Source organism: Enhydra lutris, unplaced genomic scaffold, assembly GCF_002288905.1.
Source record: "Enhydra lutris kenyoni isolate GAN:26980312 unplaced genomic scaffold, ASM228890v2 scaffoldscaffold21, whole genome shotgun sequence".
Lineage (NCBI taxonomy): Eukaryota > Metazoa > Chordata > Mammalia > Carnivora > Mustelidae > Enhydra > Enhydra lutris.
In genome coordinates this window covers 25464665-25482779 of record NW_019154105.1, presented here as the reverse complement: position 1 = coordinate 25482779, position 18115 = coordinate 25464665, and the positions used below count along the sequence as shown (strand labels likewise).

Below are 18115 nucleotides of genomic sequence, written 5' to 3'. Positions count from 1 at the left end.
AATTAATCTAGATATTTTAAGTCCCAGCTTTGACTTTGGCTCTAGTTAACTTGAATATTTTGGTGAAAATAATTTTTCCTTCCATCGTTCCGAATTTTCTCTTGATTCTCTATTTTGCTTTGTGTATGTAGACCCCGGAGTCAGATACATTGAGAAACACATTTGTGCTCTTTCTAAAGATGTAGAATTTGTGCCTCGGGTGTCTGGACTTGACCAACGTTCAGTCCTAGTTACGTTCAAGGTTTGCGGAAGCCTGTGAAGTCAAAGAGACGATCACACTTAATTTCCTTGAAAGAACCAGAACTTCAAGTGGGGATCCCCAGGCGTTCTCTGTAGGTTCTGTGTCACCCTGGGAGTTTCGGCAGTGTCCCATGCGCTGGCTAACCCTGGTGGTTTCCCTCGGTTTTCAGGCGGCACACCGTACCCCGGCATGATGGTGGATTCGACTTTCTACAATAAGATAAAGAGCGGGTACCGGATGGCCAAGCCGGACCACGCCACCAGTGAAGTGTGAGCCCCCTCCCTAGCTTGGGGGCCTTGTGTTCATGCCCGGGGGGTGGGGGGCGGTCTGTGGGTGGCAGGGGTGCCCTGACACTGCTCCGCAGGCCCACTCTGGTTGTGTGCTCCCGCAGCTACGAGATCATGGTGAAGTGCTGGCACAGTGAGCCAGAGAAGAGACCCTCCTTCTACCACCTGAGTGAGATTGTGGAGAATCTGCTGCCTGGACAGTACAAGAAGGTTGGTCTGGGCCCCTTCAAGTTGGGTGGAAAGGAACTGGCAAAGGGAAGACGTCAGTAGCTGGTGGTTCTGTGGCAAGCAGCACTGCTTAGCACTGTTTTGTTTTTATTTTATCTTTATTTTTTTTATTTTCAAAAGATTTTATGTATATATTTTTTAAAAATTTAATATTTGTTCAGTGTTCCAGGATTCATTGTTAATGCACCATACCCAGTGCTCCATGCAACACGTGCTCTCCTTAATACCTATCATCAGGCTCACCCCACCCCCCATGCCCCTCCCTTCCCAAACCCTCAGTTTGTTTTCAGCACTGTTTTAAATATTATATTTATTTATTTGACAGAGATCACAAGTAGGCAGAGAGGTAGGCAGAGAGAGAGGGGAGGAAGCAGGCTCCCTGCGGAGCAGAGAGCCCTATGCGGGACTCGATCCCAAGACCCTGAGATCATGACCTGAGCCGAAGGCAGAGGCTTAACCCACTGAACCACCCAGGCACCTTTCAGCACTGTTTTAAAGGGACATTTTCAGAGGAGGAAAAAGATTGTTTGATCCGGTGGCCTGGCTTATCCTGGAACGCTCCCCAGGCCCCTAGTAGCAGTGATGTCTGAAAACCCTCCCCTTTCTGCAGGGCTCCCCTTTCATCTTAAGTGTGCAACACCTGTAAGCACTATATTCTCCAGATGCTACTGTGCAGTCAGAAGTCTCGGGGCATCTACAGCCATTTTGTCACTCATTTGAATGCACTTAAATCCATGTGAAATTGGCTTTTACCAGCTGACTAGAAGGAACAACCTCAGCTGTTATCTGGGGCTCCAGCTGGTTTTTTTTGTGTGTGTGCAATAGGAAGCATTGTTCAGAGGAACAAATGTAATTTCATGGAACCAAGCAGGATATGTTAATGAATGGAACAACTTTCTGCTGAGACGCTGGGAGGGAACCACAGACGCAGTTGCATTATAAACTGCATTTCTGCGAGTCAGATGAGTCACTCTGTGTAGTTTTCATATTTGTTGTTGCTCCTCAAAGAGGAGCCATGTTAGGAGGTTGCATGCTGAACTGAGAGTTAAATACTTTTGTCTTTTGATTATTTCATTGCCCATTACAACTCCTAGAAGTGAGGCAGTGAGGAGGCAGAAGGAAATTAAGATAGGTCCGTCAAAGGAGTTCTGTCTGGGGTATGTAGGACATGTTGGTGCGAAGAGACTAGAACTGTTGCTGAAAATGGGGTCTTTTTCAATCAAAGGTCTGTGAGTTTGGAGTTAGATATCTTTCTCCAGCATTTAGGGATCAGGAAGTTTCCAGGGATGGTGCTCCCCGTGGAAGTACTTGTCACCTCTTACTGGGATGCATCCAAGCCCTGGAGAGAGACTGTAATGAGGACCAGAAGGGTCCCTGCTAGTCTCAGAGAAGGGAGTGGGTGTGTGAGTTGGGGGGATGGTTGGGGGACACAGTCCTAGCTACCGACTCAGAGAGCGGGCTCATTGTATCTTAAGGTGATGAGAGATCTCTCCTGCAGGATGACCCTGTCATTGGTGGCCCTTTCTCCATGGCCCACACCCGTGGACGGTTGACATCAGACTCTTAGTTGTCTAAATCCTGTAACTTTGAGGGAGCTTGGAGACACACATGGTTAAATGGGAGTTAAGTTCTGAGTGTCCTTTCTGCAGTTCGGTCCGTGGCACGTGGCTAACCGTGTGAAATGCATGTCCGCAGAGTTACGAGAAGATTCACCTGGACTTTCTGAAGAGCGACCACCCCGCCGTGGCGCGCATGCGCGTGGACGCAGACAACGCCTACATCGGCGTCACCTACAAAAACGAGGAGGACAAGCTGAAGGACTGGGAGGGCAGCGTGGATGAGCAGAGGCTGAGTGCGGACAGCGGCTACATCATCCCCCTGCCCGACATTGACCCCGTCCCTGAGGAGGAAGACCTGGGCAAGAGGAACAGACACAGGTAGGGCTTCTGGGAGAGACCCGCCCCGCTCCCCAGAGCACCTGCTGGTGAGGCTCGCCCCCTGCTGCAGAGGCCCCAGGCTCGGCTTTTGTAAACACCTCCTAGACAATCCTAATGCGGCCCTATGGGGCTGGGCGAGGTGAGAGTGGGAAGGGGGAGAGTCTCTGACCCGAGTCCCCAGGTAGTTTGATCAGTCACTGCAGCCCTGATTCTCGAGATACTGGAAGCCTCCGCTGTTTCTGGCATGGGTCCTGGGACTGGGGAGAGAGCTGAGAGAGGCTAGACTGGGCTATTCCATACTGATAGTTCCAGTGGATCTTAACCCCAGCTGTACCTGGGGAGACTTGAAAATTGATCTGCATACTTGACCCAGACCAGCAGGTTAGAATCTCTGGGAACCTGGCCCAGGCACCTCCTGGCTGATTTACTCTTCTTTTTAACTTGGTTATCATGGAAGATTTCTGACCTGCTCCATTCAAGGCGACTAGTGAACTGTCAGTTCTCTCGCTCAGCTTGAGCATCTATGATCTCATGGCCAGACTGCCCAAAGAGCTGTTTCTCCTCTTCCTGGATTGTCTTGAAGGAAATCCCAGACATCCTATCATTTCCTCCATAAATACTCCCATTATGGTGCCTCTAAAAGATACAGGCTTTATTTTAAAAAACAGCTGGAGTTACTAAGTTATCAAAAAGAACTGCAGTATCATTATCTTGCTCTCCCACCCATTGACAATAAATTGTTAAAAGGATCACATGTGTTCAAATTTCCCCGATTCTCTCATAAATACGCTTTTGCATTTGTTTTGTTCTGAGAACCAAACAAGAGTGACACATGGCATTTAGTTGCTATGTTTCTGTATGTTTGTCCTGCCCGTGTTTACCACCTTGCACGGTATTTGTGAAGAAACTGGAGCATTTGTCTGTAATGTTCCCACGTTCTGAATGTCGCGGAGTGCATCCTGTAGTGTGTCTTACCACGTGCTTTGTCTCTTGTATTTGCTGTCAACTGGTAGTCTAGAGCCTTGATGTGGCTCAGGTTAGAGTTTGGGCAAGCATGCTTCAAAGCTGCTGGTGTGTGCGGCCATTGGGAACTACGTACTGTCCAGCTGTCTCCCCTTCTATGACATTAATGGCCACCAGCGATCATCACCTGGATCCACTGATCAATGAACAAGGTGATGCTAACACCCAGCTAGGACTAAAGCCATTAGTTTACAGAGTCCCAAATAGGGAACTGCGTCCCAGTTCCTCATGGTCTTTGCATAGCCCTTGAACAGAGGCAGGAGAAAATGATCATAGTGGTCCTGGGTTCCAGGTCCAAGTTTCGTATGAATCTCTCTCTCCCTTTTCCACCCCCTCTTCATTCAGGAGACTCCTGTCCCTTTTTCCTCTGTCATTTGGTTTGCTACGTACAGTTACTTAGGCAGAAGCACGCAGCATCATTAGTTTGGGGAGCCTTGTGATTTTAGCATCCTTTGCTATTGGTATGAGTCAGGTAATTTAAGAAGTATAGTTGGGTTCTTTTGTTTTCGAAATGTGCTATGAGAATAGGAGAGTTTGGGCAGAGTGCCCTGATTTACCTTTTCTGAGGACAAAGCTCATATTCTTCTTTTCGTTCATATTCTTATAGCAAAGTGTTTCCCTGAGCTTTGGGTTATCTGTGGTAGCACTTGACCCCGGATCTGCCATCCATTTTGGTTATTTTGTCTGTCGGGGACTCTGAATAATATTTAAGTTATAAAAAGGTCTTGCTTCTAAGTTGAGTTAGGAAGTTGTATTGATAAGTAACATAGGTAAATTGCCCAGAACTTTTCTGGGGGTACACAAGACTGCACTGCAGAATTTGACATCTATTACATGGAGAGACTAATTTTAGCTGATAGCTAGTTGTCATCCTAGATAATCAGAACTTTGGCAAGGGTGGTAACGTTTGATTTGCGAATTGTAAAAAGTATGTCCCAACACCCCAGGTCAGGTGAAACTGTGGCTCTGACAGGTGGGCTGAGCACAGGGAGCGTCTTGGTCAGCTTGGACTGCTGACACACTATCATAGATTTGGGGGTTAAACAATAGAAATCTGTTTTCTCACGGTTCAGGAGGCTGGAAGTCCAAGATCAAGGTGTTGGCAGGTTGGGTTTTTTCTGAAGACTCTCTCCTTGGCTTGCAGATGGCCGTTGTCTTAATGTGTCCTCACGTGGTCTTTTTCTGTGTGTGCTTTGCGGGTGTCTCTTCCTCTTACAAGGACCCCACCCCATTTGGGTGAGGGCTCCACTTTAATGACCTCATTTAACCTTAATTACCTCCTAAGAAGCCTTATCTCCAAATAAAATCACAATGGGGATTAGGGCCTCAACATGTAAATTTGGGGGGTGGAGTATACAGTTCCGTTGGTCATGGGAGTAGGGATGCTGGAGTTGGGATGTTCTGGGTCTAGGAAGGCTTAGTGGTCCTGTGGAATCCCCTCCTTGGGCTCAGGAGGCTTGGCCTTGGGAGGGGAGTGGGCATGAGAAAGACTGGGCCTTGCTTGCTGTAGAGGGTGTTGGGGTGCTCCGTCGGTAAGAAGGGAATCAGAAGTAAGCCCAGTCATCAGATCTAGGTCCGCCATGAAGCCTGGCACACAGCCAGGATGATGTGGGGCTGAGTCTCCCTGAAGTTAGGTTCCTCCATGGCCATCCCTGCCTTCTGTCTGTGAGATGCAGCGGCAGAGAGGAGCGGGCTAAGCCCAGGAGCGTCAGTGCATGGTGGGGTGACTCCACTGCGGGACTCAGCTATCGAGTCCCCCCTGGAGGGGCCATTAGTCTGAATCACAGTGTCCAAAGAAGTCTCATAAAGGCAGGTCCTCATTGGGTTGGGGTCCGTATCCAAAGGTTGACTCAGGCCTCCAGCTACTGGCGGGGGCTCCAGGAAGCAGATCTGTCTGGCCTCCCAGGGAGAAGGGTTGTCAGGACGATGGGATTATCAAGACCAGCCCCAATGGACTGGGTTTCAGCAGGAGGCTCCCGGACCAGGGTATCAGTTGGGGGTGGGGTGGCGTACAAATGCGGAACAGAGACAGAGGAAGGGCCCAGTCTGTGGGGTTGTGAAAGGAAACCTCAGTTTGGGGACCCCGCAGGCTCTAAGAGCTCTCTGGGCTAGAGTGGCCTTGGGGTGGAGGGCAGCAGACTGTTTTCCCATGGGCTCCTACCGGCCAGGCTCAGTTCTCTGTTTGGAAACGGAACTGACCTGGAGAGGAGGGGGGTGAGGCAGTTGTCAAGCCTGGTCCTGATGGAAGAAAACAGCTGGCAGGGTTGAGAGCCACTGCAGGGGTGTGTGTGTGCGCGTGCGTGCGCACGCCTCCCTCCCTGCTCTAGCTGGCCAGTCCATAGTGAGGCTTACGTCCTGTGTCCAGCATGCTGCTGGAGCCTCGCGGGGAGAGCGGATGGGCCTGCCTATCAGCACATAACCTGTCAGGGGTGGGGGGGGGCAAAAAGACACAGGTAGATCTGTTGCAATTCCAGGCAAGAGAATGATAAGGCAGTAGGGGTTCAGAGACAGGTAGACAGACAGGGAACCATGACAGGCTAGAGACTAGGGAGCATTATTTTTCGAAAACTCTTCGTGACCAATTGTAAATGTCCAGAAAAATTGAGAGATTACATCTATTGCTCAGCTTTAGTAGTTGTTAACATTTGGTTTCTCTCTAAGTATATAATGTATACTTAATGCCTATTGTATGTATATATGTAATATAGACTACGTATCATATGTGATGTATATGTACCACAGACACATATATACCTATACTTTTTCTTTTTTTGCTAAAGCATTAGAAACTCCAGCAAACACCTCCCTGAGAATAAGGATGCTCTCAGGGTGCCTGGGTGGCTCATTGGGTTAAGCGTGTGCCTTCAGCTCAGGTTATGATACCAGGGTCCTGGGATTGAGCCCCATGTTGGGCTCCCTGCTCAGTGGGGAGCCTGCTTCTCCCTCTCTGCCTCTGTCCTACCCACCCCCACACTCATACCTACACGCACTCCATCAGATAGATAACTAAAATCTTAAAAAAAAAAGGATACTCCTATAAAATCATAACCGCATGATCACATGTAAGAAAATTAACCATTTCCTGATATCTTCTTTTTTTTTAAGATTTTATTGATTTATTTGACAGACACAGAGAGGGAACACAGCAGGGGGTGGGGAGTGGGAGAAGGAGAAGCAGGTTTCCCTCTGAGCAGGGAGCTCAGTGCGAGGCTGGATCCCAGAATCCTGGGATCATGACCTGAGCCGAAGGCAGACACCTAATGACTGAGCCACCCAGGCACCCTCCATGATATCTTCTACTATTCAGGGCCTTTTCAGGTAGGAGTTTGAGTAATAACAGTAATAATAATAGCTAATATTTATTGAGACTTAGTATGTTCTAGGTACTGTTCTCAGTGCTTTATGGTTATTACCTTCATTCACCCTGACAACAGGAATCTCATCAGGTACTGTTGTCATCCCTTTCTGTAGGCCAGGGAACAACAAGCTCAGGGGGTTAAGTGACTGGTGGGACTCTGACAGCTGCTGCGTGGTGGACGATTCCAGACCTACAGCTTTCCAACTCTAGAACAGTCCTTTTCAGCCTCTCCTCTAGAGGGTAAAGAACCTTCACGGGGACTTCCAGACTAGGCTGGGGGAAGTGGGGGGAGGGTGTAAAGAGGAAAGGGAGGAAGGCATTCCCAGGGCATGGATTCAGATCCCGAGAACACTGTTTGGACACTGGGGAAATTTCAGGGACAGCAAGTGACTGGCCTGGCTATAGTTCGCAGCTGATTTCTTCCCTCTGTCCTTTTCCTTCCCTCATTGTCTTCTGATCGGGCACTGCTTGCTTTCTTTTCCACTAGGACTGAGTAGGGAGCGTAGAAATGGTCACAGCTTGTTAGCAGCTCTGCAGGAAGATTTGACAGGAGGAGGGCCAATGTGTGGAGATGACCTGGCGATCTCGGTTTTGCCCCGGGGCCCACTGTGGCGTGATGAGTAGCTGCCTGGCTTGGCAGTAGAATCTTGCCAGATCAGATGGCCCGAGGTTGAAAGCCAAAAGATCGTGCAGGAAGAGCTCCTTTCCCTTTGGGGGACCACCCTAGCCACCCAACCCCAGTCTCATGGGTCTGCACGTGGGCTTAACCTTTCCCATCCTCTCCCTCGTCCAGCTCGCAGACCTCTGAAGAGAGCGCTATCGAGACAGGTTCCAGCAGCTCTACCTTCATCAAGAGAGAGGACGAAACCATCGAGGACATCGACATGATGGACGACATTGGCATAGACTCCTCAGACCTGGTAGAGGACAGCTTCCTGTGACTGTGAGATTTCGGCGGGGACCTTCCACTCCTGGAGCCACTTTGGATCCCTTTAAGCAAACCACTTTATTGCAATGCCGAAGTTTGGGAGGAGGACTTGGATGAGGCGTCAAGAGAAGTTCCCAGCCGAGGGCCTCAGGGAGCCTGCTCACTATGGCTGAATGGGAGATTTCGAGATGGACTTCGTCGGCCTTGCCTCTTGGCCGTGATTCAGTAGCATCTCAGCAGCGTGTGAACTCTGGAGATGGATGGACAAGGAAGCGATAGGCCACGGAAGGCGAACTCCACGTTTCAAGGGCATTTGGTGAGATTCCAACAGACACAACAACTTCGATTGTGAGAAAACTCCAGCATTGTAATTATGTAAATAGGTCTAACGGAGGACGTGTTTAGGTTTGTGTTAACTGTCTTCTCTGGACTTCTGAAGAGACCACTCGTCCCATCCATGTACTTCTGCTTGAAAACTGGTATCAGCTGCTGTTGAGCTCCTCTGTGAAGTACATGCAAAACCACTTTTGAACCTTAAAAGGTACAGGTACTATAGTAGTTCACTTTTTTTTTTAAATGTTAAAGAGATAAAGAATAACAATTAACCAATCTTGTTTACTAGATTTGGGTCATTTAGAAGCCCACCAACTCATTTCATATAGTAATCTACGTTTATAATACTACTGTTATCAGTAATGCTAAATGTGTCATGTGTAACACGTTTTCCCTATAGAGAAAGCACAATTAAAAAATTCTTACTAAGTAGGCAACAAGTTTGACAGTTTTTGACATTTATATCAAATAACCGATGTTTCTCTAGAAAATATGGTAATAGCTTTAGTGGATTAAATTTAGTTGAACATAGAGAACAGAGTAAAAGTAGTGTCTTCCAGGAAGTCAAGTGTTTTAAAGTGTGGACTGAATAGGTTCCCTAATCCATTGTACTAAAAAAATTAATCGCCCTCTGAAGTGATGGGATTTGAAAGAAACAAAACCCCTAAATCCGCAATGTTCTCAATATGAAGGCATAAGCCCGTGCCTAACGTGACTTCTCATGTTATTACCCAGTGGAAAATACAATCATCAGCAAAAAAGACTGAATTTGCAGAGGCCATTTTCATGCCTGGTGACTCTGGTGCATCCCAGCGTCTATATTTTTTTAAAATTTTACAAACCCTAGAAGAGTCAGAAGGATGCCTTGACTATGGCTCTCTTTGGTTCATCTCCTTCCCCACAGAGAAATAGTTCGAAACTGGGAGAACGCACAGGCGTATGTGTTAGCTTAGGTCCTTGGTTCCCAGATGTAATGGCAACCAGGATCACCAAATTCTAGGTCCCCACCCCAATTGGGTGAATTACCGAGTCTGGCCAGGAGCAGGAACCTGTATTTTTATAAATTCCTTGGCTGTTCTGATGAGCCAGGTTTGGGAAACACCTGCTTAGGTTCCAGGAAGTTGCCATGGGAAACAGATCATTTGAAATTTGGAACTGGGCTAGAAGTCAGCCATGCCAGAAGCCTACAGTTTAAATCCTTGGCTCTGGGTCAGTGACATTCAGTGCCCTCCATCCAGCAATTGCTTCCTTTCGTTTAACTTCCCAGTCTTAGCTGAGGCGAAGAGAGCCAAACCTTGGTTTGGCAGGTCTTCTAGGAGTAAAGACACTGCTTCCAGCTGCATGAGGCAGCTGGACCTGCCCCCCCGTGGCATGCATGAAAATGACGCAATTCAGTGTCCCAAGTCTCTGCGTAACCAGGTTGATATTTGGGTGAAAAAAAAGATGTTTTAAGTTTTGCCAAAATTGTGGGGTGAGACGGCAGGACAGATAGTCACATCCATCCAGACTGTCAGACTGATTGGTGTGGGTTCATTGGCATTCTTTGCAGTAGCGCTTAATAGCTGACACCGTGTGAAAAAAACCTGGGCTGTGATTAGTGCAATCACGGCGCGTGCTCCTGGCAGGTGATGGAAGACGCAGCAGCGGTAACAAACAAGGTCCTTGACTCCCCACGGGTGCACTCTCAATGCAAGCTCCAACTTTTCTTCTCCCCCATTTTCATACTGAGTGTGAAGACTGAGCCAGATTGGCCAATTAAAAACAGAAAATCTGACTAGGTTCTGTAGAGCCAATTAGACTTGAAATACATTCGTGTTTCTAGAATCACGGCTCAAGCATTCTGTTGATCGCTCCCTGTCTGTTGTACAGCCGCCTTTTGCCGGTGCTTTGCATTTTGATGTTCCTTGGAGTTCTGCATGACATCATGAGACTGGATGAAAATTCTCAGATGAGTACGTTCCAGTCCTAATGAATACTCCCACCTGAGTTTGTGTGTGACTGCATTTTTTTTTTAATTTTTTACCGTGTTTTCGGTGTATTAAGATTTGTTTCCTTTTTGGCCTCCTGCAAAGTCCCCAGATGAAAATTGGCCAATCCTCCCTGCTTTCTATTTTTATGAAGACAATCAAAGCTGGCCTGAGAAACACAATTTGTGACTTTTTAAAATGGTCGATGATGTCCTTAAAATGTGGTCTGCCGATCTGTACAAATGGTCCTATTTTTATGAAGAGGGACGTGAGATAAAATGATGTTATACATCAATATGTATATATGTATTTCTATGTAGACTTGGAGAATACTGCCAAAACATTTATGACAGAGCTGTATCACTGCCTTGGTTTATATTTTTTTGACTGTGATATTCCCCACAGGCACATTGACTCTTGCACTTTTGAATGTCCAAAATTTATATTTTAGAAAAATAAAGAGAAAAATACGTCAGTGTTTCCAAAATAGTGGTGTGGCGAATGTGTGAGAGGTAACTCAATAGGGTCTACTGATAAAAAAAAAAAAATGTATTACAAAATGCCCCATTTGTGTTTTTGTTTTAAAACGTGTAAATGAAGATCTTTATATTTCAATAAATGATATATATAATTTAAAGTTATGCTGAGGTTCTAGCATTTTGATCTTCAGCTGAATCCCAGAAATTAAAGCCATCCTGTGCAATTTGCTTTGTTAGCAACATTTCAGTGGGACTCCATAATAGGGTTTCGATGAAACCAATAGGAAATTTAAGATTGAAACATTATTTGAGCTGGTTAGTTTTCAGACTCAGGATTTGTCTTAAAGATGACGGGTACGTGGCTCATCTTTGATCCTACTGTTAAAAGCGTCGTATTGCATGGTACTTTTCCCCTGCAGAAGTACACGACTGCGTTTACTGTCTACAACATTCAAACATGGTACATAGGTGTAATACAAAAGATGACAGAGTTTTTTCATTCTAACCTCTTCCCTGTCCCCGTGCTGGTTCCCAGAGGCAGAAATGCATCTTCTATCTTTCCAGTTCCCTTTCTGTGCATCTGTTTTTATACATATATATACATCTGTATTTTTGCTTTTTATTTTACCTAAATGAGATTTACTTCTGTTTTTAGAAAAGATTTTATTTATTTTTATTTTAGAGCATGAGCATGGGAGAGAGCATGTGTGCATGAACTGGGTGGAGGGAGAGGGAGAGGGAGGGACAGAGCCTCCAGCAGACTCCTCACTGAGCGCAGAGCCCAATGCAAGGCTCTATCCCATGACCTTGAGATCATGACCTGAGCTGAAACCAAGAGTCAGATGCTTAACCAACTGAGTCACCCACGTGCCTCCATAATGCTTTCTAAAGTGCTTCTCCCCACCTTTTTTTTTTTTTTTAAACAAAGACTTTATTTCCTAGAGCAGTTTTAGGTTCACAGCAAAATTGAACGGGAGGCACAGAGGTTCCCCTTCTACCCCTTGCCTTTCCCATCATCAGCATCTCCCAGAGTGGCACATCTGTTACAGTTGATGAAATAATACTGACACATCCTTATCAGACTTTATGCTGCTCTTCTCTGTCAATGCTATGTTTTAGAGATCTCTGTGAGAAGTCCCTGTAGACAGGCTTCCCTCATGTTTTACAGTTCCACATGTGAATGTAATCAATGTGATCGTGTTCTCTAGGTGTCTTTATGGTTCCCATGAGTCAATGCGATGGGAATCAATGGTTCTAGAATCAATGCGATCATGTTCCTAGGTGCCTTTATGGTTCCCAGGCTTTGCTATTGGAATGACTTCATGAAGCTCTTAGCACACATGTCCTTGTGCGCCCATTGTAGTGTTTCACTAGGACAGAATTTTAGAAATGAAATTTGCAAGGCCAAAGGGTTTGCAGAAATAAGTTGATATTAAAGCCCAAGTCTTCCTGTATGATTGTCCCAGTAAATTTTTGAATCACCTGATATGCACATTATTTTAGGAACCCTAGTTTCTAGGGTTTCCTCTGCCTCTCATGTTCACTGCGATATATTAAGTGTTGGGAAGATGTTGGTTTTTGTATTCTGAAGTGTGTTGTATCAAATGACTTTAGGATTTAAAGAACAAAAATTAGAGGGGCACCTGGGTGGCTCAGATGGTTAAGCATCTGCCTTCGGCTGAGATCATGATCCCAGGGTCCTGGGATTAAGCCCTGCATTGGGCTCCCTGCTCAGCGGGAAGCCTGCTTCTCCCTGTCCCTCTATTGTTCCCCCTGCTTGTGCTCTCCTACTCTTTCTGTCCAATAAATAAAAAAAACCCACAAAAATGATAACAGTTCAACTTATTTTCAATTTCTGGATGATGGAAATGATTGTTACTAATAATTGGAATGTAGCACCCTATTCTAATATAACTCCTTATTACCCATATTCTATTACCCTGAAGATCAAAGTTCACCTTCATGGTGTTCAGTTGTAAGATGCGGATTGTAGGCTGGGTATTGGCTCTGCTTTCATTCCAGCCCCAAGAAGGAGACGTGATCTAGCATCCACGCAAGGTGCTCAGCGTGCAGAGTGATCTTTCTATTCTCCTTTTTAATGTATAATTCTACCTCTTAATATAATACATACAATGTGGCCTACTTTAACTCCTCATGCCAGTAAGAACAACTTTCACTATTGGAGGGGTTTTTTTAATTTGAATTCAATTAGCCCACATATTAGCCCATGCCATTAGTTTCATATGTAGCATTGAGTGATTCATCAGTTGCGTGTAACACCCAGCACTCATCATGTCACGTGCCCTCCTTAATGCCCATCACCCAGTTAGACTATTAGATGGTTTTAAAACTCGGTCAAAGATCCTTTTCACATTTACTTTTTTTGGTTCTTAAGATAGCATGTTGAGGCAGGGAAGACATTTGCAAAAACCATACAGCTGAGTAATGAGAGCACCAAGGCTAGAAATTCCGAATATACTAATTCCAGTGTTTATACCATACGGGACCATGGGAAAGCAAGAGATCCCGAGAAAGGGTTCGTGTTCAGAAGTAGGTTGCTTTGCTTCTTGAGATACTTCAAAAGACAAGTGATGGACTAGTTGGCCTGTAGAAGCATTTCACATGTTTATAATAACAATTTCTTTTTAGGCTATACTACAACAACTCTAATAATGAATATTATGACTCTAATAGTTATATGCCTCATAAAATGCAGCTCAAGAAAATGACTTAGAATACCTGAATCCATCATAAACTAGGCAATTTCCCCCAGGATGATGGCAACAGAAATGCTTCATTATCTCTGACTCCAAATACATATAAGGATTAAACCCAACCACGTTGTTAGAGCAAAATTAATATACTGCGCTAATAACACAATTTTTTCACCCCTACAATTAAATATACGTGAATATATGTATAATATAGCCTTATTAGCGATTGTAATGTTCTGTTCTACCCAGCTTCATAAATAGCACCAATGTCCTAAGGAATAATGAACGCATCTTACAAAATCTATTCCTACGTAGGTAATGTTTCCATCAACCGCATTTTAGTCTACATGTAAAGCAATGGAGATATCAAGGACACATGGTTTCACATGGCAGGGGGAGCATATTTGCTCCCTGTTTCTGGTTTAAAGGGTAATTGGAATTTTAAAAAGATTTGCCACATGATCCTGGCAGATGGTATTTTGCTTTATCATTATTCATGGGTATTAATGACTTCCCTCTGGAGCATGTGTATCCTGTCTATTTTGAATTTCATTCCATTTCATGCTGACTGCTCCAAACAGAATTGGATCCAGAATTTTCTGTGTGGTGCTTGAGCTGCAGATTGTTGGGTTGGTCAAAGTTTTAGACTTGATTAGAAATTAAGTAACTCTTTGCAATGAAGAAAACCTTTTTCTTCTCTGACTTGAGTATTCCATTACATTTTTCCTTTTGCTGAGCTTGCCATCCCACAGGGTTGCATGTAATATCTGGCATATATGAAGACAATTCCAAAGTATCCTTCATTAGCCTGAGATTATGACACATCCTTTCTTTTTTCCCTAGAGGGATTAGGGTTGGTTTTCTAAGTATGGAAAATGCGTGAGGACATGATGTAATGATCTGGCCACAGAAAGTCATTTTTTAATTAATCTCTTCAACAAATATTATTAGAGAACAGCCTCTTCTTTGTTTAGTTGATCTCTAGAATATTTAAGCCTCACTGAGGCAGCTGGCAGAGTTGATTCCAACTGGCTAATTACCTGAGGAGAACATGACATCACAGAGCAGAGCAGCACCGAACAGAAAACGTGGTGGGTGGAGGGCCACAGTCTATACTTGGGAGTAACGAAAAGCTGGAGTAGTATATCATGAATAATCTATACGATATGAGTATAGCTTAATGGAGACTTCCGGTAAAACTAAAGCTTTCCTGCAACCAGAGGACACAAAGTGTTGTTGGAACATCTGAGAATGGGAAGGTAGGGCTGGGGTAGCGAGACCTGTGGACTTGTTTCCTCCAGCCCCTGTCCTAGCTTGATTCCAGACGCTTCACAGCCACCTTCACATCCATCCTCCCCCAATTTTCCCCCCATCCTTAGATGGTATCGAGCGAGGCACTGTTACAGGCCCTGGGATTCAGAAGTAATACAACACACAAGATCTCTACATCACGGAAGATGGAAATAGTTTCTCTCAAGAGCAGAAAGCAGATTTATTTGATGGTGTCCCCTTCTGGGACAGATGTTGGTCAGATGTGCTTGCAGCCTATCATAAAACACTGGTGTTTCCTAAGCTCAAGGTTCTTGCCTATGAGGACCGTTGCCTCTGAGCACCCACCCAGGCCACTTTGCATTTCCCTCATAGAGTTCAGGATGCAGGGAAAACTGACGTAAATATCAAGCTCATGCTGTTTACTGGATTGTGGGTAGTAAAGTCCCTTGTTTCTGATCCAGGAGTCTCTTTTATTTTCTAGAAGCATCCATGAAACTGTGGTGGTCCAACCTGTAAGCTTCCAAGTATGATAAAATCTTAGACCCTTCATAGTTCTTGACACTAACTCAACATATTTTTTTTTTAAGATTTTATTTATTTATTTGACAGACAGATCACAAGTAGGCAGAGAGGCAGGCAGAGAGAGAGAGGAGGAAGCAGGCTCCCTGGTGAGCAGAGAGCCCGATGTGGGGCTCGATCCCAGGACCCTGGGATCATGACCTGAGCCGAAGGCAGAGGCTTTAACCCACTGAGTCACCCAGGCGCCCCTCAACATATTTTTTTAACATAGAAAATGATGTTATGTATAAGTAAAGACAATTATACTTCTTCCTTTCCAATTTGGATGCCTTTTATTTGTTTTTACTTGCCTTATTGCACTGGTTAGGAATTCCACTACAAAGTTGAATGAAAACAGTTTATTAGGAAGGCTTTTTTCTGCATCTATTGAGATTATCATATACTTTCTCTTTTTTCATTTGTTAGTTTGGTTAGTTACATTGACTGCTTTCCAAAAGTCAAGGATTCTTACATTCCTGGGTTAAAATACCCTTAACTGTGATTTATTATTCTTTTTATATATTGCTGGAATCAGTATGCTAATATTTTGTCAAGAATTGTTCTTTTCCTTCTTGGAACAGCTTGATTGATCACCAACTTTATTTTACCCCACAAGATTCTTTGCCACAGTTTGGCAACTGTGGCCATTGCTGCTATGAACATTGGGGTACAGATGGCCCTTCTTTTCACTACATCTGTATCTTTGGGGTAAATACCCAGTAATGCAATTGCAGGGTCATAGGGAAGCTCTATTTTTAATTTCTTAAGGAATCTCCACACTGTTTTCCAAAGCGGCTGCACCAACTTGTATTCCCACCAACAGTGTAAGAGGGTTCCCCTTTCTCCACATCCTCTCCAACACTTGTTGTTTACTGTCCTGTTGATTTTGGCCATTTTAACTGGTGTAAGGTGGTATCTCAATGTGGTTTTGATTTGAATCTCCCTGATGGCTAATGATGATGAACATTTTTTCATGTGTCTGTTAGCCATTTGTATGCCCTCTTTGGAGAATTGTCTGTGTCTTCTGCCCATTTTTTTAAAAAAATTTTAATTTTTTTACAAACATATAATGTATTATTAGCCCCAGGGGTACCGGTCTGTGAATCTTCTGCCCATTTTTTTGACATGATTATCTGTTTTGTGTGTGTTGAGTTTGAGGAGTTCTCCTTATAGATCTTGGATATCAGCCCTTTGTCTGTAGTGTCATTTGAGAATATCTTCTTCCATTCCATGGGAATGGGCTTCTTTGTTTTGTTGACTGTTTCCTTTGCTGTGCAGAAACTTTTGATCTTGATGAAGTCCCAAAAGTTCATTTTCACTTTTGTTTCCTTTGCCTCTGGGGACATATCTTGAAAGAAGTTGCTGTGGCTGATGTCAAACAGGTTTCTGCCTATGTTCTCTAGGATTTTGATAGATTCCTGCCTCACATTGAGGTCTTTTAACCATTTCGAGTTTATCTTTGTGTATGGGGTAAGAGAATGGTCGAGTTTCATTCTTCTATACATAGCTGTCCAATTTTCCCAGCACAATTTATTGAAGAGACTGTCTTTTTTCCACTGTTAAATTTTTTCCTGCTTTGTCCAAGATTAGTTGACCATAGAGTTGCAGGTCCATATCTGGGCTCTCTACTCTGTTCCACTGGTCTTTGTGTCTGTTTTTGGGCCAGTACCAGGCTGTCTTGGTGATCACAGCTTTGTAGTAAAGCTTGAAATCAGGCAGCGTGATGCCCCCAGTTTTGTTTTTCTTTTTCAACATTTCCTTGAGCCAAGATGCCCTTCAACAGGCGAATGGATAAAGAGGATATGGTCCATATATACATGGAGTATTATGCCTCCAACAGAAAGGATGAATACCCAACTTTTGTATCAACATGAATGGGACTGGAGGAGATTATGCTGAGTGAAATAAGTCAAGCAGAGAAAGTCAATTATCATAAGGTTTCACTTACTTGTGGAGCATAAGGAATAACACGGAGGACACTGGGAGAAGGAGAGGAGAAGTGGTTGGGGGAAATCGGAGAGGGAGACAAACCATGAGAGACTGTGAACACTGAGAAACAAATTAAGGGTTTTGGAGGAGAGGGAGGTGGGGGTTTGGGTGAGCCTTGTGGTGGGTATTAAGGAGGGCATGTATTGCATGGAGCACTGGGTGTGGTGCATAAACAATTAATCTTGGAACACTGAAAAAAAATTTTTAAAAATTTAAAATTTAAAAATTAAAAAATAAGATTCTTAGCCAGCATAGTACAGTTACTTAGCTAATGTCCTTGTTGCTTACAGAATCCTCAGGTGTCTTTATCAAAATGTTCCCCCCTCAAGTACTTAATGGCTGGGGTCTATTTTTGTTCTAGGGCTCTTTTATTTTTTATTCTAATTTTTAAAATTTTATTTCTTATTGTTTTTAATTTTAATTACAGTATAGATAACATTCAGTGTTTTTAGTTTCAGGTGTACAATATAGTGATCCAACAATTCTTTGCATTACTCAGTGCTCATCATTATAAGTGTACTCTTATTCCCCTTCACCTATTTCACTCATCTATCCACCTACCTCCCCTCTGATATGCTTTATTTTAAACAAGTACCCTCAGTTAAAGTTATTTTTTTCAACAAGAACATTTTTTACTTGAAGTACAGTCAGAATACACTGTTCTAAAAGATATATATACATAAAACATTCCATCCTTGTTCGTGATGAATATTGACCTTTTTTCTGTTTTCTATAATTGTAATTTTCTTTTCTTTTTTTTTAAAAGATTTTATTTATTTATTTGACAGAGAGAGATCACAA

The 18115-nt window shown here is 44.0% G+C and overlaps 1 protein-coding gene across 4 annotated transcripts in view; it reads left to right on the top strand.

Moving 5' to 3' along the window:
- The window catches only part of LOC111148924 (platelet derived growth factor receptor alpha), a 40214-nt gene extending 31466 nt beyond the window's left edge, over positions 1-8748 (top strand). For 3 of the 4 annotated variants that reach the window (XM_022505719.1, XM_022505721.1, XM_022505718.1), the window contains exons 20-23: positions 411-510; positions 633-738; positions 2452-2693; positions 7868-8748. In XM_022505719.1, coding sequence (XP_022361427.1) covers positions 411-510; positions 633-738; positions 2452-2693; positions 7868-8015 — 596 coding nt within the window. In that variant the 3' untranslated portion in view covers positions 8016-8748. Of the gene's footprint in view, positions 1-410; positions 511-632; positions 739-2451; positions 2694-7187; positions 7329-7867 lie in introns of those variants that run through there. The other variant, XM_022505720.1, reaches the window with a different exon arrangement.
- The last annotated feature ends 9367 nt before the right edge of the window (positions 8749-18115 follow it).